Source organism: Rhea pennata, chromosome 13 (genome assembly GCF_028389875.1).
Source record: "Rhea pennata isolate bPtePen1 chromosome 13, bPtePen1.pri, whole genome shotgun sequence".
Lineage (NCBI taxonomy): Eukaryota > Metazoa > Chordata > Aves > Rheiformes > Rheidae > Rhea > Rhea pennata.
The window spans coordinates 13,696,521-13,720,904 of NC_084675.1; the positions used below are offsets into that span (position 1 = coordinate 13,696,521).

Consider the following 24,384-nt stretch of genomic DNA (forward strand, 5'->3'; position numbering starts at 1 on the left):
CAACCCCAGCCGTTACAGCAGCGGCACCCCGGGACTGGGAACGGCCCTTCCCAGCAACGCCAGGGCTTTGAAGAAAGCGTTTGGTAACTGGGGCGCGCTCCAGGGCCGGGGATCCTTGTGCAGGGCCTGCTGCCCTTGCGGCCGTTGGGCTGCCTCAGCGCGCGCGGCGGCTGCGGGAGCCGTTGCGGCCGTTGCTGCGGCCGTTGCGGCCGTGGCCCGAGTGTCCCCGCCCCCCGGGCGCCTCTCTCCTCAGGGCGGCTCTCTCCCGAGGGCGCGCCGCGCAGCTCCCGCAGGCGGGCTGAGGGCGCAGCTCCGCGGCCGCGCAGAGGAGCCCAGCGCCAGGCGCGGCGGCCCGCCCAGGGGCGGGGCCGGGGAGCGGGCGGGGCCGCCGCCAGGGGGCCGAGCTTGCTGCTATAAAGCGGCGGGCGCCCGCGGACGCTCTGCTCGCCCCCGCACGGTAGTCCGAGCCCCCCTGAGCCCGGCCTGGCCGCTAACATGGCGCTGTCCAGCGACCCCCATTTCAAGAAGCTCGTGGAGTGGTACAAGGCGAACGCCTCCAAGCTCGTCCTGCGCCAGCTCTTCGAGGGCGACAAGGATCGCTTCCAGAAATTCAGGTGAGGCAGGGCAGCCAGCTCCCCTCGCCCCTCCCGCGGCGGCGGCGTGGCGCGGCAGCCGCCCTCGCCCTCCGCGGGCGCCCAGGGTGCCGGCACGCCGAGCGCCTCCGCGCGCCGGGCCCGCGGCGCCGCCGCGCTTCCTCCTCCGCGCTCCGGCAGATGGTGGCTCTGCGGCAGCGCTGGGCCCGCCCGCGGCGGGAGGCTGCGTGCGGCGGGGCCCTCCTGGCGCCGCGCGGACCCGCGCGGTGCGGCGGGGGAGGCGTTACGCGCCGGCGCTGGCAGCCCGCTGCTCGGCCCCTCGCTGTGCGGGGGGAGAGGCGGCCGCCGCTGGCTGCAGCCGGGCGGAGGCCGGGCGCGTGCGCCCGGCGCCTGCAGCGCCCTCCCGGGAGCGCGGCGCGGGCAGCCGGGCGGCTGGAGCCCCCCGGGCCGCAGGGGAGAGGTGCCGTGCGGAGGGGCTGCTCCTCCGGCGCCCCCGAGCACGGCGGCCGTGCGGGCTTGTCCTTGACTCCTCCTTGCGGCAAGGTACGTGCCGGGAAGCACAGCGCCGAGCTGCGGCTTGCACGGTGGCATTGTGGGTCATTCATTCCGCGGTCTCTCCATGCATGTGCTTAGTCATGATAAGTCCCCGCGATAAGATGACTGCGAGTGATCATGGAGTGTGATCTGTATGTCATACCTGTCAGTGTGTCTCTACCCTGAAGTGGCGAAGGGGTGGTGGTTAGCAGAGTTAGCTTTATCCCTTGCCTTAACTCGTGCTACCCACATTACAGAAAATATATTGCAACGTTTTTTTGTTACATATAGAGAAGGAAGAAAGAAGCAGAAGTATTGGGATGACATTCAGTGTTCTCCTGTAAAACAGGGCTAATGAGTTCTGTATGTTGGAGACTGAGCAGTCGTGTGTGTGTTCGTAAAGTCCAACAATATAAGCAAACTTAAACTTACACTGTTGAGTAGGTTCACCACTGAATTGAATTTTAAAGTGAGCAGGTGGAGGGAACTTACGTTCTTAGGAACTGAAATAAACTCTTCAAAAACTCTTCAGTCACTTTGTGCTTGTCAAGCTTTTCAGCAGGGTTCTAGACAAAATGGCTTTTTTTTTCCTCTTGAACTACTAAAATACTTATTAAATTACAAGGAAGTACTACACGGGAAGTTACTGCATACCAGTACAGAAGAGGTAAAATGTGATGTGCTCTAAAAAAGTCTTTTTAAATACTTTTTGGAGTATTGATTTAATCTGGCTCACCTAATAGGACTTGTGTTACTGTTAAAAGAAGCTTATTAATATTCTTTTATATAAATTACCCTGTCAATGAATAAAACTAACCAAGGAAGATATTTGGCAATTACTGTTTCAAGTACTTATGTTGCACATCATCTCCATCCTGAGAGTAGTCAATGGATCTCCCAGAATTATTTCTAATTTATTTGTTATGAAACACTGTTTACCAAGACTATCCATTTCAGACCATTGCCCATCTTCGTGTCTTTTTGTGCTTCCCCTAAGGATAGGGAACAGAGGTCAGACTTCTTCAGCTTATCTAATCTGTATTAATGCTTTTCTTCTGTGATTTCAATTAGTTATCAATTAAACTTAAATACTGTGGGCTACCAGGAAAACTTGTGATCTTATAGCAAAATAAAACTGCAAAATGGTAGCCTTAGTTATTTTACTGATCTGCTTGTAAAACTTCTTGCTTTACGAGTTGGATCAGCAAGATGATGGTGGCTAATATCTGTTGAAAGCCTAAGCGGACTGGGTGACTGGCCACAAGGTACTCTGTAGTCTATACTTCTTTCCTCATACAAAACTAATCTTTAATCTTCAGTCAGTTCCTGATAGTCACTGCCTATCTCTTCTACTGGAAAAGAGGCAAAAATTTATATAAAAAGTGCTTCTTGACTTCTGTGTTGTGGAAATTTCAGGAATTATGTGAATAGATTTCTAACCTGAATATTATCTATTTAAGGTTAGTCTAAGGTAAGAGCCTTATACTGATTAATTGTGCTCTACGGAGTATGGATCTCAGATCCTTCCCTCCTGTTCCTCCATTTTGCAAAAAATGCATATCTTATTTCTTGCCTGATCTGGAGTCTAGTCAAATCTTTAAGGTATACCTTTGTTTTCTGACACTCAGATATAAACCCTGTGAAGAGCAGCAGGCATGAATTAATTGTTCACTAGGAAAACTCTATCGTTAGTTTGAGATTAAAACTGATAATGATGTTATAAAACTCAGCAGATGATAGATACCTGGATGCTGACTAGGTACTTTTGATGAAAATAGCCGGTGCTGGTTATAGAAGACTAGTATTGATAATGCCTACCAGGTATTCTGTGCATTACATCTGTGCTTCATTCTGCATGGCTGAAGATATTTCTTAAGGGTAGCCTTGTAGAGCACTTCACACAATGATTTGATTTTGCAAAAATTAGTGTAGTGCTCCTTAAAGGATTAGAAAAAGCCTCCAGTCTAAGCAGTTAAAAAAACACCCTAGGGAATCAGTGAATCCTGTACATTTATTTAAGGGATGCACTCAGCTTCTTTATGTTTAGATGGGAGATAAAATCATTCTCTGGTACGATACAGATGACTTTTCAGTGAAGAACTGCATGACTTAAATGTGAATGTGGCTTACGTGACAAGTCTCTTGTTCCACCTGGGTAGTGCTACCACTAGATGCTGCATTGCAGAAAGAGTAGCGTAGCAGAATGCCATTGATCTGGGGAAATGCCAGGGAGAAGGTGGAAATCCCTGTGTGATGGTTTAATATGGCATTACATTGTATCCCTATATGTTGCCACATGTGTGGGAAGCAGAAGTTAGATCTGTGGTATTCCCTAGTGTGTGTTGTGCCTCCCTTTTTGCATGAGAAAGGAGTGGGTATCATCCCTCAGCTGTTTGCACTTTCTTCAAATCAGTAGATTTTTAATCCAGGAAGAATTTATCGGGATACTCTGTCTTCTAGGTCTTGTGGGTTTTCCTTTTGTATAAGGTAAACAGCAGATTGTTGAAGCATGTTGTGCATTTCTGATAAAACATGAGATTTTTTTTAAGGATTTCACTTTCATAGAATAGAAGAGACTGTCTCTTCAATTAAACTAACTTTTTAAATAATTTTACTTCTCTAAACTGTGAAGAAATTAGTATACTGATGGCCTTGCTATTTCATTAGTAAAATGTGCTCAAACTTGCATTGTTTTACAGGATTTGGGATCTGTCTCCAAACATAATGAATCAAACTCAAATTGTTAAAGATGTGTAGGATTTGTTTGTACATTTTTGGTAGTTTGTTAATAAAGAGTGGACTTACCAGGTGGAAGATACCGACTCTCACTTAGCTAGCTATGTTTTAGATATCCTTACTTGGATGGTTAGGGTTTCAGTATTACTGTTTACAGCCTACTGAGGAGGAGAATAATTAAGTCTTGATCTTGGTTCCCCCCAATCTTCTCACCCTTGCCTCATCTTCTGTCCCCTATGAATTAAATGCTTTTCCTAACACTATGCTTGAAGGCCCTTACCTTTTTCTTATTGACTATCTCCCTTCTATTTTAAAAGTAGAGAAGGGAGACCTTACTGTGGTGTGTGTGTGTTTTAAAAATAAATTAATGAAACCACCAAAATGTCTAGGCCTTGCTGGTTACTGCTTTTGCCTTCATTTCTACAGTCTTGCCTGTTATATTAAATCTGTTTGGGTTCATGATCATGCCGTGTTTTTGCCTTGCAAGGTACCTGACACAGGTAAGCACTAAAATAAAGGCAAATTCTTTGTGCTCAAGTATTGGGAAGAAAAAAGTCAGGGAGGTGAACAATGTGGACACGCATTGAACTGATGTATGCAGTTTCCTGTGACTCTAGCATGTGAAGCAAGAAAAATGGTACAGAATAAGGCATAGGGAAGGCACTGTTGTTCTGTAGAAGGCCTGCTGGATGACTTTTAGGATTTTAGTTTCTCAGTTTGGACTGAATATGTATGTTAATTAGATTGTATGTGTTAATTGGCTCAAAGAGGAGAAATGGCTGGAAAATGCTGTTGTAAAGGTCTGTAGAGGAAATATAGAACTTAGATACTTAGCTGGTAAATACAAAAGGATTTGCTTGATTTCTGTTCGACTGTTAATCCAATGGATCTAAACCTGAAGTCTTTTGAAATATTAAACTATAGCTCTCAGATTAGGATTAGTTAACTAATTCGGAGACCTCCACTGCGTTGTGGATAGCAAGATTACACAACTCACAAATGGGATTAATTCTGTGTAATAGTTGACGGATTTTGTGCTTGGAGTTGTAGCAGTCTTCAGGCTCGTTTGTCTCCCTGTAAAAGCATTACTAGGCTTCTTGAAATGACTTGTAGGAAAACAGCTTAATTTTTAGCAGCAAAAGAATGTGGTAAGCATTTCACCTGTTATAAATAGAAAGTAATTGTGGCTCAGTGAAAACAAAATACTGTTGGACAACTGTGCATTTAAAAATTTCATTTTATTTGGACTTTTGCAGGCAGAAAATAGACACTACAGTTTAGCTAGTTAAAAATTGGAGTCCTTAATAAAATAATACTACAGTATCTAATAAATCACTTCATGAAATTTGGGCAAATCTGTCCCTTAGGTCATCCTTACTAGCTTAGTATAACTAGGATTCAAGTTATGTCGTATTCTGTACAGAAGTTGTCATTGTCTTGCTAAAAAAAAATTACTCTTCAGGAATGTAAAAATAAAGAACCTGTTTCTTTTGGCAGCTTGACTCTGAATACTGATCATGGGGATATCTTACTGGATTATTCAAAGAATCTTGTTACAGAAGAAGTAATGAAAATGCTGATGGAACTGGTAACTCTTTAAAATACAATTAATAAACTAAGTAATTTTTTAAAAAAGGTGACTTTTTCAGGTCATAGGTTATTCTAACATTGTTTATGTGTTCAGTTCTGATTTTAAGAGGCCATCAAAGTTCAGCATCATTTGGGTACAAATCTTGGCGTTGTTCAGAGTCTCACATTGTCCTTTAGCCTCAAGGGGCAAAAATACTTTTCAGTGCTTGGACAGTTTCTTGCTATTATTGAAAAAGATTTTTCTGTGTAACAGACCAGCTGACATGTGGGTCTGTTACTGAGGTCTGCAATAAAATAAGATAGACTTCATATGAAACTGCAAGAGGAACTAATGTCTTCTGTATCTGGAATTAAAACATAAGTTATTTCATATGTCATGTAGTCTTAGTTTTGATATTCATTGTTCAGCGATGTTTTAAGGAAGAAGTTTGTGTTAATTTCAATTTAGGGCGGTGTCTCTATTCACAACCCTCCATTAACTACTTCATTCAGTGATAGAATTAAAAAAAAAAGACACAACCACTAAAAGATGTTAGCAGTAGCAAAGTTTTCACTGTTTTTCTGTAGTGCAGGAATTCTAAGATGGTATGTGAAATCATTAACAAATTCTGCAGTAGTCTAGAAGATGAAACTGAGTAGTTAAAATTGGATTCACTGCATCTTTATCAATTAGCACATGTTACTATGTAACCCCTTAAGTGAATAAAGAGCTATTTAAAAATATCTGTTTTAATAGGAGAATCTATTTTTAAGCTAGAATCTAGTGTGTCATTTAATTTAATTTCTTTGACAAGCTTATTGTTTTTATGCAGTAAATGTTCGCTCTCTTCAGTGTAGTTAGACCTTTGTAGTATATGCTGACTTATTACTATCTTTAAGAGCAACCTATTTTTACTTTTCTCAGGCAAAGTCAAGGGGTGTGGAAAGTGCTAGAGAGCGAATGTTCAGTGGAGAGAAGATCAACTTCACTGAGGTAAGGCTATTTCTGTCCATGGTTCTTTCCTCAGCTGTGTGTATGTTGTGGATGTTCGTGCCTCTTTAAGAGACAAGTCTTGGGGTGAGGGACTATTCTAATTGCTAGTGCTACTCTGAAATGATGAAACTAGTGTTAGTATTTACTTCTAATTACTACTAGCACTTACTAATTACATGAGAAATCTTTACAGCTTTGAGAAGATGATAAATGAATAGCTTCATTCATACAGCATACATTCCCTCCCACATTCATCTCCTAGTTTTTCTTAAAGATTTTGATGGTGTGTGTATATATATATTTTCCTTCCTTCCCCTTTGCTCTTGTGGAGAGGGAGATAAGTTATAGATCTTACAGAGGGCATGGAGCAGAGTATTGCATTCTGGATATTCCCTTATGTGCTTTTTGCCTGATGTCAGTATTAGTAACACTTTGCAAATTGTCTACAAAGCTCTAACAAGGATTGTGTAAGACCACCTGCTTTGGGTTGCTCATGCTATTTACCTTTGGGTGAGATTTAGCAGTTGATATTATAAAACAAAATTCTGGGGAAATCAGCTATGTGTTTTCAGTAAAAGGATGAGTGTTTTCCTCTTTTTTTGTAGATCTGAAGGCTATGGTTATGGTTAAATCTTTATTAGAATGTACATAGAATCATCCGTACTGTTTCTTTAATTAAAAATAGAATGAAAGCTGGAAGCTCAGCGGTATAGCATGATTTATCGGTCTACCTTAACATTAAAGGTTCTTTGTTTGAGGTAATCTCTCAGAAATTAATGCTTCCTTTGACTTGTTTATTGACTATAACTCTTGCACAAGCCAGTTGCTTTAAATAACTCAGTAGTTGGACATTGTATTGTTTGTGAGTTCTGTATGTAGAAATACACATACAGAACCAGATAAAGCTCTACTGGAAAAATGATTCCTTTTCCTTTTGTATTAATGCCTTGTAATTCACTGTCAAAGGGAGAGGGAAAAGAGCGTTTTAAAGTCTTAAATGTGCCTGCAGGCTTGGATTCTCAGATGTGGTTTCTTCCACTACACTTAAGTAGCACAGAGATTGTTACAAGGTAGCCCATCTTTGTATATACATTGAGGTTATTGTTCATTGTTGGCCTGAGATCAAATACAGTAACTGAAGACTTCTCAGAAGGATGTAGCTTTAGCACGTAACACTTAAACACAGTATTAAATTGTAACATATAACTGGTCTCTGCTACCAGCTCCCTGCTTCTTTGCTGTCTCACTGTGGCAACTTTATGTAGCAATGCACTTTGATAAGCGTAGAAACTTTTTTGTTGTTGTTGTTGATCAGGATATTTCTCATTTGCAGTCAGATATTTACTTGGGATTAAATTTGTGGAGAGGGAGATAAGTTATAGATCTTACAGAGGGCATGGAGCCGAGTATTGCATTCCAGATATTCCCTTATGTGCTTTTGCCTGATGTCAGTGTTCATAACACTTTGCAAACTGTCTACAAAGCTGCAATGAGGATTGTATAAGACCACCTGCTTTGGGTTGCTCATGGTGTATCTGCAGTCAGATATTTACTTGGAATTAAACTTGGTTTAATTCATTTTTTAAGTCTGTTAATACAGAATATCAGGTAAGTTTGGCCTTGGAATGTGAATATGTGGGCAACATGAATTTGTCATGAGACTTCAAAGACAGGATGCTGTCAAACAGTATCATTTAAAAACCTTGAACAGTAAGACAGAAAGGAGCTGCTTAATGGCAAGAACTGACTTGTCCACCACCCTTGTTCTGATTTAGAACATTCTTTTTCTAAACTGTTTGTCTTAAATATTTAAAGGCTTTAGTGCTGCGGGCATTGGATTTAAATATTCAAATGTATTTGGTGCTGTAGGCATTGGATGCTTGCTGTGTGCATATGTGGAAATTCTTTATAGTGCACTGAAGTGAGAGTGCCAGGTGCTCATCCCAGATGAGTTAAAACTTGCAGTTTGATATGGCACAGTCTGTGCATTACAAGGTAACTCATTTGGGACTACTCATTATGGATTCAGTCTTCGTTGCCCATTCAAATATATTTTGACTTATAACAATAGATATCAGTTTAAATGTGACACTTTGTCTTGGTCAAGATAAAGCTTCCTTAAAGCCAGATAGTGAACAGTGTTTACTTATTCTTTGAAATACCAGTTTTCTGGCTGACTGTCTCACAAAGAATTGTTTCTATTTACCTCAGTCTTAAGTGGGTACATCACAATTAGCAACTGAAAGAGCTTTTGCATATTCCAAGTCAGTAACCACATATGCAATGATCTTGAATTAGCATTTGGTATTAAATTGTAACTTGGCAGTTCATATTGGTGCTGTTTTCTTTGTCTCACAATGCTGCTCATTATATCAAGGAACAATGACACAGAACAGACAAATTCTTTAATTTGTTCATTAGTATTAACAGTAACTCCTTCATTCTAGATTAAAGCCATGAACTCCAAAATAGGCAAATTGGAGATTGGGTTTTGGGAGTTTTGACTTGTGTATCTCCAGAGAATTAATATTGTATGTACCTTAACAAGAAATTTTTTCTCACCTAATGCAACTACAACCTACATACCTAGTATGCAAGTATTTGAGTAATACTTTATGCTGCTCACAATTATGTGGCTATTTTATCTTGTCAGGTGATTAAAAACATGTTTATCTCTTCCTATGTGAAATAGACTACTATTGAGAAAATGCTGGAGAAAATAACTTTCTTTGGCTTCTTGTTAAAATTGATCAGTATCCTCAGTAGTAGGAAATATAATTTTCCCCCTTGTATACCTGAAACATACTGAAAAGACTAGGATTACTGAATTCTGAACTTCAAACATTATATGCTTTTCAAGGGATTTTGAACCTTCTTTTCAAATTAATCATAATAAACTATTTGTTTACTTGGTATATTGTATGCTATTATAAGCTCTTTGCTGGCTTTGTCAAGTGATAAGGTGATCAGGTAGTTGGAGAGGGGTTTGTGTGTGTATATACATATGCATATCTGCTCTACTAATTCAATTTAATCTAAATAACTTTAAAATTATTCTTAAAGCTTTATTGCTTTTTGGATGAGAAACCTGTGTGTGTAATGCTGAACTAGCTTCATTAATATTTTTCCCCTTTTCGTATTGTTTCAGAACCGAGCTGTGCTTCATATTGCTCTGAGAAATCGCTCTAATGTACCAATACTTGTAGATGGGAAAGATGTTGTTCCAGAAGTAAACAAGGTGTTGGACAAAATGAAACACTTCTGCCAGGTATAAAGCACAAACAGTATACTTTTTCAGAATTTCTACTATATCTGGTTAGGTTCTATTATGTGTAAGCTGTGAAGCACTGATTGTACACTGAACGAGGGGAGTGTAACTGGTATGAATGAATATGGCATATAACTGTTCTGGCTCAAACATGGGTTTTGTGAGCTGTTCTGAGTGTGATTAGTTCTGCTTGCTGTCATTCCCTGACAGCTTTCCTTAATGGACTCTCTGGATATTGCTTTCTTAGCAATAATCTTGCATTTACTTCAGAAGCTTCAAGAATACTGTAAATAATTAAAAATAAGGTATCATTTGTTGCTTTCTTTTGTTTCTACCTGAATCTTAACAGGTAGAAATTGCCTCTTAAAATTCCTATGAAATGGGAAGGAGAAAGCTCGGTCCTCCCAGCTTATTTCTAGTTGGATTAAGGACTACTGAAAGCCAGATCTCTAAAATAATTTAGGTCAAATATCTTTATGATTCTATTGTTTGCAGTTTTAGCAGTATGAAAACTATTTGTTTTCCCTAGTTAAATACAGCACTCTACTAATCTCTTTAAATATCAGTGGTTGCTTTTAGATTCTGTGTATGTTCTTTAAAATGTAGAAATCTGTTAAATGAGGAGAATTGTCACTGGAGAGTTGGAAACCAGTCATTTCATACACAGAGCCTTCTAACAAGAAATGAAGTTTATATGTTTGACAAAGCAGAAGCTCCCTGTATAGTTCAAATGTGCTTTAAACATGGCTATGAGGAATTAGTTTTGCTTGGTTGCTGTTGTGCATCTTATCCATATGGTAGTCGCCAACGTTACCACCAATTTAAGATCGTTAACATATACAAAATGAGTCTGGATTATGTCCAGTTCCCAATGGATAAGTGCCAAAACCACAATAACTGACAATAATTATTTCTGAAATTGGCAGTTTTTTCCAAGAATTGAATGGCCACAGAAATTGAGTATTTTTTTCCATCCTAGAGTCTCCCTTCATGATAAAGGTAAAGGTTTTGATAGTGAAAAATGGGAAAGTATTTTCACTGCTGTTACCTCTTTCATAGGTAAGATGGCTTCAATTGTCAGAGCTTGTAATTTATCACTTTCTGTGAAGACCTAGCTGCTTTGCAGAATTAAAATCTGGCTAAACAGTTTTGATCTTTTGTGGAGAGATAAACAAGTATGTTTGATTTAGTCAATTCTCCCTTAAAGTCCTGTCTGTCTCTAACAACCTCATCTACAAGCTATAGTGATGGTGTGTGCTCAAATGATTATAAATTTGGAAAAAAGCTGAAAAGCTTTAAGTTAAAGCAGATGTGTCTGGAGGGAGAGCTACGGTCAACATAATGAAATTATTAATCTGTTACGGGAAAAAATGGCTTTAGATTTGGAGACCGTATATAGAGGTGTGTATGGTATAGGCTGATACTTGCAAGGTTGATTGTGATTGGAATATGTTTAACAGAGATTGCACATGAGCGACAAAATACAATAAAATATCAACATGTTGCATTGAAATTGTTTGTCAGAATTCTCAATAACTGTAAAAGAGCGAGAATAGAGTAGAAATGTGTTCCATGTTGTGTTCCATGTTGTTCTAAGGTGAAGCCTAGGAATGAATATTTTAATGAAAGGCATATAAGCAATAGGAAAGTTTTTTTTAGTGTTCAGTTTGGACATAAATGTGTATGTCCATGGCTTCATTCCTGTTCTAAAGTTTTTGAATTTAGTTAGCAAAATTGCTTTTAACTTAAGACAACTAAGGAAAACTTTCAGGTTCAAACATTTCTTTATAACTTAATGCCTGAGGGTGTGTTTTTCTTAGTTTTTTTTAGCTTGATTTTTTTTTCTTCTTGCCTTTAATACATCTGCCTATTGTAAATGCTATAGTAGTGCACAGAAAGAAGGATAATTTGATCTTGCAGTTTGTTCTTTTAAAGATGTGCATTAAATTTCTAACCTTCAGTGAGTGGTTTTTTGTTACTTAAACAAATGCATAGTTAAGAAGGTCTCTTTGAGTATAGGTTTATTTAAATCTGCTTGGAAGATTCTTTGCAGCAATATGTGAAAACACAACCTACTACCAGGGTTTAGAATCATTGCAACTTTGGCATAACTGAAATACAGCTTTTTTTTTTTTTTTTTTTTTTCCTTCCTTCCTTGCCATAGAGAGTCCGTAGTGGTGAATGGAAAGGCTACACTGGAAAGGCAATAACTGATGTGGTCAATATTGGGATTGGTGGTTCTGACTTGGTAAGCTCGTAATTTCATCTCTTTCACATCTTTTGAGCATGCATACTCCTGCAATGAAAATGTTAAAACTTAATTATGTTGACTGTCTCTAGGGCCCTCTGATGGTAACTGAAGCCCTGAAACCATATTCCAAGGGAGGCCCTCGTGTTTGGTTTGTCTCCAACATTGATGGTACTCACATAGCCAAAACCCTGGCTGAGCTTAACCCTGACACTACGCTCTTCATCATTGCGTCAAAGGTATGTCTGATATAAGTGCTGGTGTGTAACTTAACTTAATCCTTTACAGTTTTACTTTAGAATGGTCTTTCACAGGAAGAGCCATATCAGTAACCTCTAGTGTAGAGTGTTCCTGTGCAGGCCAGTTGTGATTCAGCCTAAACTTGCAATACAGGTTTATGTGCCACTACTGAAAAATGTTTAGGAGTCCACAGATCAATCACTGAAAATGACCCAAGTCTGTCTTGGATGTGCTTCTCAGTCAATACAAGTTCAAGTTCAATTCACAAATGCTTCTTTATTGTACTTCTCTGGGTGGAATCTGGGATCCTGTAGTTCCTGAAATATAAGATCTTTCCCTTTCCTTAAATAAGCTTATTCATGATCCTTTACCTTGCATACCATAGAGTTCAGTGCTAACTAGTTCAGTGTAATGTTACTGCAAACACAAGTTATATGGATGAATTATACTTAGTATGGGAATCTTCACTCTGGTTTATGGCAGAGTGACTCCCTCCTGGTAACTTAAATGCTGAGTTCCTTGATCACTAAATGCTAAGTCTCCTTATTTGCAAGTAGGGTTAACTGTCTTACAAAATACCAGCAGAATATCTTTACTCAACACTTCTTTCTGAGTACAGACTTAATACTTACTTTTTTTTTAATCTCAGCTATGAGGAATTTGCTTTATAAGCATGATTGCCAGCTGCTACCTCTTTTCTGTTCTGAAGAATACTGGCATCTGTCTAATCAGAGGAAATTGAAGACAACCTTCATAGTTATGTAACTTGGGTTTCTTTCATTTCTAAAACACAGTAGAACCCTTCTGCTGCTGAAGACCATCTGCAACAAATGAATGTACATAAGGCTGGCGATGCTCTATTGCACTGCTTGTTATTTCGTCTTGGCTGTACTGTAGTCTATCAACTTATGGAATAAGAAGGAAATGTTGAAAATGGCTGTTAGTGTTACTTTGTGAATAATTGAGTTCAAGCGTCACGGTTCAAAGGCTCAAAATATTGCCAAATTGCAAGAGTAACACTTTGATTTCTATTTGCCAAACTGTTGTTAGATAATTGGGTATATTTGGAAGAAGATGAAAAGTGTGTTTTAAAGTTTTCCATAACAGACCTCTGTTTCATAATGAAGTAATTCTGGAGATGGATGGGAGTAGGATGAATATGATGTTCACCCCCTAAAGCTTAATTTTGATGGCTGAATAAATCAGAATGGCTGTAGATGATCTTAACAGAACTGCATGACTGACCTTCTTTGCACACTTCATGAAGCAGGAAAATGTTTTCTCTAGTCAGCAAAATAAAGTTATGGCAAAACTCTCAGCAGAAATGAGTGCTCAAATGTGGAGAGACAGGAATTAGACAATGAGAGGGTAATCCAACTAGGTTATCCTGTTTTGATGCTCAATTATTTCCTTTCTAAGTAAGTAGTAAAAATTCGTTTTAATAAAAGACTAAAATAGAAACTCTCATTCTCAAGGTTTTGCATATCAATTTGGAGGAGGGAAGGAAGAGAGGGAAGATAAGAAATGAATAGTTATTGCAACTCCAGATAAATGCTAGATTAAAATTTTAAAGGTAAACCTAGAAAGACTTACTGGCTTGACAAACTTGCTTTTCCTGGAATCTGGCAGCAGCTCTTTATGAGTATCTAGATCTATTCTACTCTGATTAGCTGAAAAACTTTAGCTGATATTTTAGCAACCTAAACTTGTCTTAGATGAAGTATGGTGTGTTTTACATACTTCCTTATTTTCTGCTGTGCAGACTTTCACCACCCAAGAAACTATCACCAATGCAGAAACAGCCAAAGAGTGGTTCCTACATGCTGCTAGTGATGTAAGTCTAATATGGTTAGGTTATGTAACAAAATGTAATGGCTTTCTGTTGTGCAGCCTCTCCCGGGTCTTTCTAAGCATGCTTTGGAGCAGAGCCAGTAGCTGCCTGAACATAAGTTGTATAGCTCAGCAAATGCTGTATACAACACTTCAGTGCACAGTGATTAAAGTGACAGCCTGCTCTGTCTGATCTAACTGATAAAACCACAGAATGTTTTTGTTACAGGTAGTTGCCATGGGTTGCTTTCTCAAATCCTTCCTTTAAAGTAATATGTTGTAGTATCTGCCTTAGAGCTGGCTAATCTGCTGCAAATGTTAGACTACTGACATGGGAATCCAAGAATATGGTGTCTACATGGCATCACCTTCCAATTCTTGGCAAATATTTCAATGATAGAAATGAAGCTATTGTTTAAGTGATATACCAACACTTCTGTGGCAGATGTCTGTGCTATGAACAGAAACCTTGTATTTGGCTCATTCCCTCCTACTTATAACCCTGAAGAGGAAAAAGAGCAGATACTGGCTGCTTAAGTAGTTAAGATTGTCTTGTAAGATTGATCAATCAAACTTAAGATTGATTTGAAAGCTGGGCATTGAAGTTCTCTATTGCACTACTGTTACGAACAGTGCTCTCAGCTCACAAAAAGACTCACTGAAAGAGCGAAGTTTAAATCTGTAGCTTGGGATTTATCAGTAGGCACCGAGAAATGGATATCCTGTGGTCTTGACTTTTGACCCTAGCCAGCAGGGTAGCACCTGTGCAACAAAGTATCTGCTCCAAAGTTTTAATAGTGTTGCAGGCTGATAACATGCCCTTATCTTAGGGCAGCATACTATTTCTTTAAGTAGTGACTGCTTTCAAAGGGAGGCCTTAAGAATATTGTCAGAATACTGTCCTCAGATAAGCATGCTGTCAAATCTTAGTGAATATGAATAAGGTGATATCAAGCTGATAAATGCAAAAATAACTGGCAGTAGTTAATAATATTTTGTTTAAATGTAAATAGTAGCAAATCAGCTTTATGACTACAAATGAAAAATTAGTGTTCTAGGTCTAACAATCTCTTTGTTTTATTAAGCCTTCTACTGTGGCCAAGCACTTCGTTGCCTTGTCTACCAATGGTGTAAGTATAACAATTAAACTTTTCTCTGTACTTTTAAGGTGGCCTAATTTCAAAATCCATTAAGGAAGCATGTCTTTTGAGACAGATTACCTTGTTTCAAGAGGAAGGCTAACTCTTGGTATTCAGGTATATTTCTTCTGAAAGTAACTGAAACTCTTCCAAAGTAATGAACTGTAGCGAGACTGGTAGCTCCATTATAGATTTGTACTTTTTTGTAGAGTTTTATAAATATGAAGTCAAGATCTCTTACTTGAAATGTCTGTGTTATTAGTGAAGGACACCTGTTACTAAAGTGTGTGTGTTAAGGTAGTCATCCTGTAAGCAAATAGTGCTCTGCTAGACTTCTCAGATAAATACTGGAGTGATACAAGTAGCTTGTGTGAATGATCTTTTGCATGTGAATAGTGTCATGTACCCTAATGTGGTGATTGCGTTTGTACAAAATGCATGCAAAAAGGTATGGAGTAGAAAGAGCTATAGCAACTAGGCTCTACAATAATTGAAGCCTTCAGGCGAGATCCTTGGTATAAAGTTCCTTTCCTTACTTTTGACTCTGAATGTAAACTGAATGTCAGTTTAACTCCTAACTGTTTTGCCACTTATACTTTCTGGTCAATTTGTATCACTGAATTGAACCTTCTATTCTGATACTGCTGAACAATGTTAGACTGATCTGTGGAAATACAGGCATACTTTATTTCCTGATCGGTGCTATGTATTTTGAACTGGAGGATATTTGGGGGGGGGTATTGTATATTAAATGGGTACCCTACCTGAATCTTTTTCTAGTTGCTAGGCATCCAGGTTTTTAAGAATTCTTTCTTTACTTAGGGTAGTCTTACCCACTTCTGTTTTTATTCTAGCCTAAAGTTAAAGACTTTGGAATTGACCCAGAGAACATGTTTGAGTTTTGGGATGTAAGTAAACATTTAAAGTTGTGTGGTAGACATCAACTGCTAGAGAAACTTTCTTTAGAAAATCTTAAATAGATGTCAGTGCCAAGAAAACTAAAAATGAGTAGTTGTAATGTCTGTATTGAAACATCTGAAGAACTGTGATTAAAGGCAAACTGCAAACATGTCAGACAAGTGGAACAAAGTCTTACCTCTTGGCCATTCTATTAAAACCCTGCTGCCAAAAGTCTGAAGGCTCCCTTTCAGATGTTCTTGGCTGTCTATTCAGCTGTTGGGTAACAGGAGATAGAAGTCTTAGCTTATTGCTGTTGATGTAAGTAGTTATTATAAGCTGTGACATTTGACTGTTAGTCTACTGTATATAATCCAGATCTGTAAAGGTCAAACATCAGAAGAAGACTGACATGATATTTCATAGTAGATACTTGAAAGTATAGTGCCCTTAATCTTGGTGCTCATACTTAAATAATCAGAAGGCTTGATTCATGTCTCATGATTGTGTGCCTGACAAATTAGACTCTAAAGCTACTGTTTAGAAATAATCTAGAACACTACCTTTCCCTAGACAATGTCATAATCTTGCTGAAGCAGTCTCTACTTAGGATTGATACATGTCTGAGTGAGCTGGAGCTATTATCAAGGTAACTTGCTTCTCCAAATGTTATAAATTGGAGCCTCCAGACCAGATGGATAAGTTGAAAGTCCTCAAAATGCGTAATTAGGGGGCTATTGTAAGGTGTAGGTCCCCTTTGACCATGCTATGTACAGTATAGTGATATATTGCCAATAAGAATATTGATTTTGATGAAATTAGTTCAGAACTCATGCTGCTATTTCCTGACAGTTTGAACAAATTCAAATTTAGAAGCCTTACATCTCACCTGTGTAAACCAATCTCTTGTTTTCAGTGGGTTGGTGGCCGCTATTCTCTGTGGTCAGCCATTGGCCTCTCCATTGCCCTGCATATTGGTAGGTATTCTTGTCATATACCGATGCCAAGAGTTGGTCTGTTAGCTTTAGGAATATAATCATGTAACATGTTAATAATATTGATTGTGGATCAAATTTGTGGCAGAGATGTTATTTTACCCAACCTCTTCTCTGATCAGTTGGATGTTTTTGCACAATCTGCAGTGGAATAGAAATGTTGAGCCTCTGCACTAGCAGTATGAGTGCGGTTTTGAAAAATTGCTCATTCCTATGCGCAGTAGTTAATTACACTTTTTTTTCCAGTTGCTAGGATAGCAAAAGTGCCTGGCTTATGTAAAGCCACAGCAGCAGTCTTGGAAATTAGACCTTACAACTGATGTCCATAAACACTTTTTTAAGTCAGCCATCTAGTTTTTGCAGGTACATATACATACACTAGATATTGAATCTTATGTCTTCAGTTCTGCCTAAGAAATGTTTAGTACTAAGAGCTCCTTTTCCTATCCCTTCCTTTTTTTCCCCCAGTATTTGTTTTCCTAGGCTATGGGGCCTGATGATATAGGAACACTAGCTGTACCTGCAGTTGATTGTGGAACTAAGAAGATCCTTTAAATTGATCCAAATCTACCTGTTGTGTTGCTTGCATTATGGGGCACCACTGGGATCTCTGCAGATCTCAAACACAGGTAGAGAACAGTGAATATAAAGCAGCTTACAGCTCTAAGAGCTACTGTTTCTTGGTGAACAAGCTTCTTTAGCAAAATGCCTTTGTTCCCTCATTACTACTTTCAGGTATTTAAAATCTGAAAGTATAACATTTATTTTCTAAGTTAAAGTTACATTAGATTGAAGTTGAAAGTAAAACATGGGTTGTGGTGTTCTTTGAATGATGTGAATAGGAGTTGTCGTGTGAAAAACACTATGTGAACAGTAAAATAAACTTTTGTCAGGCAGAAATGTTCTGGCTGCAATAAGCTGGTCATCTCTGCTGTCGGGCAGATTTGCTGACATGCCAGTCTGCTGCTTGCTCTTACATCCTTCCATCTCCCAGAGCTGCTGATTTGATTTCCAGCTGTTTCCTCTCACTGTCTCTTTTTCTGTTTAAGAGACAGGATTTCTGGGTTCACAAGAAAGGATGCTAAAGTACTTATTAGTTAAGATGAATGGTGGTTAAATGCCCTAATTACAGGGCAAATAAAACTGTGTGAATTGTTAGGAAAAGCAGTTTTTTTCCTCTTTCTCTCAGACCTTGCCGTAACTGTTTCTCCTCAGGCAAACATAGTTCAAGGTATCCCTGCTGCATAAGTTCTGCTTTGTAAGGTTTGTGGAAGTCTTCCTGACTGTCTCTGGAGTGATTGAAGCAACTTAGTGTTCCAAATAGCTGAAAACTATGTAGACTTTAATGCACATCCTGGTTTTGAGGATAGCCCTCTGTTTTCTCCTAGTTGCTGTTTCTTGAATGAAGATTTTTAGGGAAAGAAATTTGGACTCTGAAGTCCAAGTAACTGAATATATTGAGTGTGTGGGATATGTTGAGAAGTCAAAAAGTAGAAGTGCAACTTTAAGTTCATTTAGTGATTGGGAGCTGCTAAGAAAACTAAACTGTTTTAAGACTCTACAGAGAAATCAAGTACGAGCTGTAATAGTAAAATGATTTTTTCTCCCCCCCCTCTGTTAGGTTATGACAACTTTGAGAGCCTACTTGCAGGAGCCCACTGGATGGTGAGTGTGGGATGCCTGTCTCAAATTTGTTCCTGTTAACACAGCATTGTTCAGAAACCAACTTGTCTTCAGTTGTCTTAAGATCAGGTCCCCTTGTCATCTCATTGCTTCTAAAATGGCTCTGGTTGGGGAGCTCCTAGCAGATCAAAGCAGCAAATAAAAAATGTTCTAAAATTTGGGAGGGATGACAATGACCTTATCAAAAGCAATTTTTTTAATCTTTTCTATTATTAAAAAGGATAATCACTTCCACACTGCTCCACTGGAGAAGAACCTGCCTGTTCTTTTGGCTATGCTGGGGGTCTGGTATATAAACTGCTATGGATGTGAAACTCATGCACTTCTGCCCTATGACCAATACATGCACCGTTTTGCTGCCTACTTTCAGCAGGTAAGGGTCAGACAGAATGGAAGATTTCAAGAAGTGAGTATGTAGATGTGCTTCTGTCCTGGTTCTAGAACCTGAAGTGTTTTTAGGTTGCAACTGCAATCACTTAAATTCATGTAACGAGGGCCTGAAGACAACTGCTACCTAGAATGCTATCAGTTTATTTCCCCAATTAATTTAGAGGTCTGTCTTTCCTTCAGGCTTCAGTTGTCTTACTGTCCATAAACAATATCCTTGATATTTATGAAACTTCTGTAGAACAGCACTTTAGTTCAAGCATGTATGGCAGTTAGTACTGATATACTGTGTGCTTCTTCAGGAACAAGTAGAAAAAGTTAATTAAAAACAAACAAAACTGCCCTTTCCCCCTTTTAGGGTGATATGGAATCTAATGGCAAATACATTACCAAGAAAGGATCTCGTGTGGACTACAGTACTGGCCCTATTGTGTGGGGAGAGCCTGGCACTAATGGACAGCATGCTTTTTACCAGCTCATTCATCAAGGTAAACTAAAACTGCTGGATGGCTTGTTTTGGAATTAAATTTTGAGTGGCTACACAGCTGCAACAGCTGGCAGAAGTGACACTGTTTTAAAGGTCAGGTTTTACCTAGCATCGCATCACTATGGTCTTAATTACTGGCTTTAGAAGACTACCCAATGGAGCTTTCAACCTTACCTTAAGGAGTCAATTAAAACTGAAACTGAGCTTTGTCACAGCTCCTTCTGCCTAATCAACACAATTTTTAGGAAGCTTTTTTAAAAAATGAGACTTGCAATAATTTTGAAAATGGGATGAGAACTGAAAATTTTCTGGGACTTTTAAAATTCTATTCTATTGCAGAGCTAACATGTTTTTTTTTTTCTTGTAGGAACTCGCATGATTCCCTGTGACTTTCTGATCCCAGTGCAAACCCAGCATCCAGTCAGAAATGGTTTGCATCACAAGGTAATAAGTGTTCTTTATCAGGGCAACTGTGTATTCTTGTTGCTGAAGGCACTGAAGCTTATCCAGTATAGCAGTGTGCCAGATTTCTAAATATCCCCTTGAAACTATACCCACAGGCTCTATGAACATTCACAATGGACCTGGAAACAATCTCTAAGCTATAATTGCATACGCATTGGTGTGTGTTCTTCCTGAAGAAGAAACTGTAGCTGGAATTCTTGAGGCAGACAAGCAGTGTGGCCTGTTGGCTTATTGAGGCTGGGAAGAGTTGAGCAATTGGACATTTGGAGAGAAAATTTCTTGTAGGAAAGCAAGGAGTATAACTAATCTTGCAGAGTAAGAAGCAGAGAATCAAATTCTCAATTGATTTTAAACTGCCTGAAAGATGCTGTTGCAAATGTGGAAAATTCCAGAACAAGAATTCTGGAATTCACCAGTGTGGTTAAGGTGTGAATTAAACATGGAAATATTTAGCCAGTTCATTCGTTTTACAGTTTAACATATATGTAAACTAAGGATTTTCAGTGAATTGCATGTCATGAACAAAAGTTTTTTTTTTTTTAATTAAATTCTATAGGTGGAAACATGTGCCTAGCTTTACTGGAAGACATACTTCAAAAAAAGCATGTCTTCCTCAGCTAAGCTTTACTCTAATAATGATTTCAGGTTATAAGTACTGCTTAAATTGTATATTAGGAATTTTTCTGTCAAGCAATACCAAGTAGAGGTGAAAGTTTCAAAACTACTTTGCAAAAGAGGAGGAGAAAATTTTACTCAACTGTGTGTAGATACTGTAACTGTATTATCTTTAACTGATAAGACAAAACCACCAAAGTTGCATAGTCAAGTAACAGGAAATGGAAAATTTCTACCCTTACTGGTAGGGGGTAATATGCTGTTAAGGTTTTTTCTTCATTTAGAGTAAATAAGTATCTGGCTAACTTCAAGTAATCCTTGTGAAAAGGCAGCTGGTGTTCCATGTATGCGATGTGGCATGGATTAAAAACGTAGGCAACAGTAAGTGAAAGGGGGGGGGGTGAAATCCTGTCTCCTTTTGTCCTTACTGAAAGGTCTGCTGTCAGCAGGGGCAGGATTCCCTATGACAGTTCTGGTTTTTTGACATGTTATAGAAGTAGTAATCAAGTCTCCTAGCACTCTAATGTGACAATACTGGGCATTACACAGATAAAACTATTCTACACTTCACAGCCATAGTCTTGAAAATAAGCCTGTTGGTCTAGACTAGGCCTCAGTCTGGATTCAAGCACTAGGGAATACTAACTTGAATCAATGCTTTCCTTTCCTCTCCCTCTACCCACTAGATCCTTTTGGCTAACTTCCTTGCTCAGACTGAGGCACTGATGAAGGGAAAGACTCCTGATGAAGCTCGTAAGGAGCTGCAAGCTGCAGGGCTGAGTGGAGATGCTCTGGAGAAGCTTCTTCCCCATAAGGTAACCAGGCTGTAGCATTTGCCAGTTTTCCTCCAGTTAATGAAACTTCTGTGGTGAGGACATTGTATTGATGGAGTTTGCTAAGGGGGCAGTGCCCTCCTGTGGCTATGAAGTGCCACTGTCTTGACAGCAATGAATGTCACAGAAGACTCTACCCTGTCGGGTCTGGGACTCTTGTTAACAGCATGCTGATTGGGAAGCCTTTTAAGGCACTTTGTAAATGTTGAGCCAGAGCGTCATTTCCCCTACAATATTGATTTATATTTTACTGCTTCTTCCTACAGCATGTGGTAGTCTGTACTGGCTTTTAGAGACAACACACTACTATTGTGCAATTGTTGCATTGCTTTCGTGTTTTAATGGTTGAAATTGTTAGCCTTTAAGGCTTTTCTGTTTTTCATCAATATAGATAATGCAATGTGGGCTATATAAAAATATAATGATGTGTTTCTAATGTGAGTTTAAAGTGCTAGATTACGATATGACTTCTGTTTCAAAAGGTCTTTGAGGGAAATCGTCCAACCAACTCCATTGTGTTTACAAAATTGAACCCATTCACTCTAGGAGCCATCATTGGTAAGTAAATAGATTCCTTAACTGTGAATGCTTTTTGAGGCTTTCTGATAAAGCTTATTGATAAATCTTTTTTCTGCTTATAGCCATGTATGAGCACAAGATATTTGTTCAAGGAGTTGTCTGGGATATTAACAGCTATGACCAGTGGGGGTAAGTATCTATTTGTTGTGCAGTCATGAACTGTAGCACCAACCTGACATCTCTGAGACAAAAGGAAGACAATGAAAAAGAATAGATTGTATATTTAAAGCAAAAAATCACTTTAAATACAAATCAGATTTTCTGGGGTTGAGTCACTATCTCAAAGCTGTCATGCATGGCTGAACAGGGATATGCCACTAACTAAATATTTGATTCTAGTTGATCTGAAAAAATATAAAAAGAGACAGTAATAAATGGGTGGGAGAATAGTCAAGCAAGTTCAATATCTTCTTGGAGAAGTAATCGTTGTAGAGGGGAAAATAGGCTGCCTATTGAATGTTTCTGAAGATGTAAGGGAACTTAAGTGGCATTTGCCAGGTAGCACTGGCCACCTTTTGAGTTTTGTTTTCTATGTTGGAGTTACAAGAGCATTCTTGGTAGATGTCTTCAGATAGCAGCCATAGTTCCAGTGCAAGCTATAGCTTGAGCTAACATAAATGTCCTTTGTAATCTTTAGTTAGTAATATTAACTGTACAACATACTGTTTGAAAACTTACACAGGAGAAAGAAGGATGAGGGTGTGTGTGTGTGTGTATTTTATAGCATAGGCAAATTTTCACCTGAAAGTCTTATTTGGAAGGGTAAATTTGCTTTACAGGCACAGAATAGCAGCTTATACTAAAATCTTTTTCTAAAAAGGCTGCCTAAAATTAAGCCTTTTACATACATTTTTCTCAGAGAGCTTTGCTACCAGAGCAGTTTATTTACTAAAAACATTTTAATAGAAACTGAAAATGAGAAGACTGTCTAAAAGCTGTGGGTGTCTGCTGTAAATTTGGAAATCTGGAGGGGCATATGAATAAGTAGTACAGCTGCAAATGCAACACATCAAAATCCAGAATGAAATCCAAAACTAAATATGGAACGAGGGGAAGGGCAGACAGTATGTTACAGATCCAGTCTGATTTCCTGCAGCTGTTGGGAACTCCTAGGTTCTTACTCTGGCCAGGGCTGTAACTTCTGGATGGCCTTTAGAAAGTTGGGGAAAGCTTTCAGGCCCCAAGCTTAGCTGTTCTGATTTATTGACTTGAAGCTACAGATCAGTGTTCTGAGTGATGTCATGTTAAACAATGAACAGTAGCAAGCTGAATGCATTCTACATTGGGACAAACCATATAACAGAAATAAGCAGTAAAGGCAAAAGGAGAAAACTACAGAATGATTTGGCTTAACTTTTGAAACAATCGTATGTTTTTCACATGTTGTAGTTTGAGAGCTATCTGTTCAGATAAGCAGCTGTCCTTGTGAGACCTCTAGCTGGTCACGAATGGCACTAAGTTAAATAACATTCATGTAATTTAACTGTGTCAGTAAGTTCTGAAGAAAAGTTCAAACTGTTCACTGTCAAGTTACTTTTTACTAGCACCTGTTTTAACATGAATGGCTTCCAGTAAGTACCTTAGGCTGCTAGCACTAATGTTTTTCTTTCCTGTCTTGCTTTCATAAATGCAGAGTTGAGCTTGGAAAACAACTTGCTAAGAAAATTGAACCTGAACTGGAGTCAGATGCACCAGTGACATCTCATGATAGTTCAACAAATGGGCTCATTAATTTCATCAAAAAACACAGAGCCTGAAATGAAAGACTTGGAGGACATCGACAATCTGACCACCGAATACTCAAATCTATGTTGTAGTTGTGCTTTTTTTTCCAGCCACTTTTAACAAAAATAGCACTTTACAGAAGTAGCTTTTTCACTTGTTGCAGTTAATCTTGTTGCGTCAAGTGTTACAAATGAAAACTAGTTTTGTGAAACCCAGAGATTGTATAGTTGCTTTCTATTTTTGTGGTTGTTAATCCATAAAGTGCAGCTGGTACGTTCCTCACTTTTATTCCTCAACTCCCTTAAAGATGATCACATACTGATATTAGAAAATAAAAGATATGATGGACGAGTAAAACTTTTTCACTGTCTTTAAAGTGCAGACCTAGTAACCTTTGCCTCACTGATTGTGTGTAAGTTTATCTAAAGCAAAGTAAACTAACTTCTGTCTGACATGTCATTGTCTTTTTGGGCTGGTTCTGCTATAAGCCTGAAAAACTAGAATATACTCAGTCAAATAACCCACAACTGTAAACTGTTTGGATCGCATCATATTATCAATTTGATG

The 24,384-nt window shown here is 38.9% G+C and overlaps 1 protein-coding gene across 2 annotated transcripts; it reads left to right on the forward strand.

The window, feature by feature from the left end:
• The first annotated feature begins 433 nt into the window (after window positions 1-433).
• Window positions 434-24,174, forward strand: GPI (glucose-6-phosphate isomerase). Of its 2 annotated transcripts, none has more exons than XM_062586632.1 (18): window positions 434-614; window positions 5,361-5,451; window positions 6,358-6,426; window positions 9,575-9,694; window positions 11,859-11,942; window positions 12,035-12,181; window positions 13,945-14,016; window positions 15,098-15,142; window positions 16,006-16,059; window positions 16,965-17,025; window positions 18,665-18,708; window positions 18,947-19,099; window positions 19,472-19,601; window positions 19,968-20,044; window positions 21,367-21,495; window positions 21,996-22,071; window positions 22,155-22,221; window positions 23,726-24,174. In XM_062586632.1, the coding sequence occupies exons 1-18, from the start codon at window positions 496-498 to the stop codon at window positions 23,847-23,849; spliced, it is 1,662 nt and encodes a 553-aa protein (XP_062442616.1). In that variant the 5' UTR covers window positions 434-495; the 3' UTR covers window positions 23,850-24,174. The 2 variants fall into 2 exon arrangements, with proteins under 2 accessions (XP_062442616.1, XP_062442617.1); XM_062586633.1 differs by lacking the exon at window positions 434-614 and adding an exon at window positions 1,035-1,136.
• Window positions 24,175-24,384: the final 210 nt, after the last annotated feature.

Coding starts and splice junctions, on each gene's coding strand:
- GPI (XM_062586632.1), top strand. CDS start 496: ATGGCGCTGTCCAGCGACCCCCATTTCAAGAAGCTCGTGGAGTGGTAC. Junction 11,943..12,034: donor GGATTGGTGGTTCTGACTTG/GTAAGCTCGTAA, acceptor GACTGTCTCTAG/GGCCCTCTGATGGTAACTGA. Junction 15,143..16,005: donor TTGCCTTGTCTACCAATGGT/GTAAGTATAACA, acceptor TTTTTATTCTAG/CCTAAAGTTAAAGACTTTGG.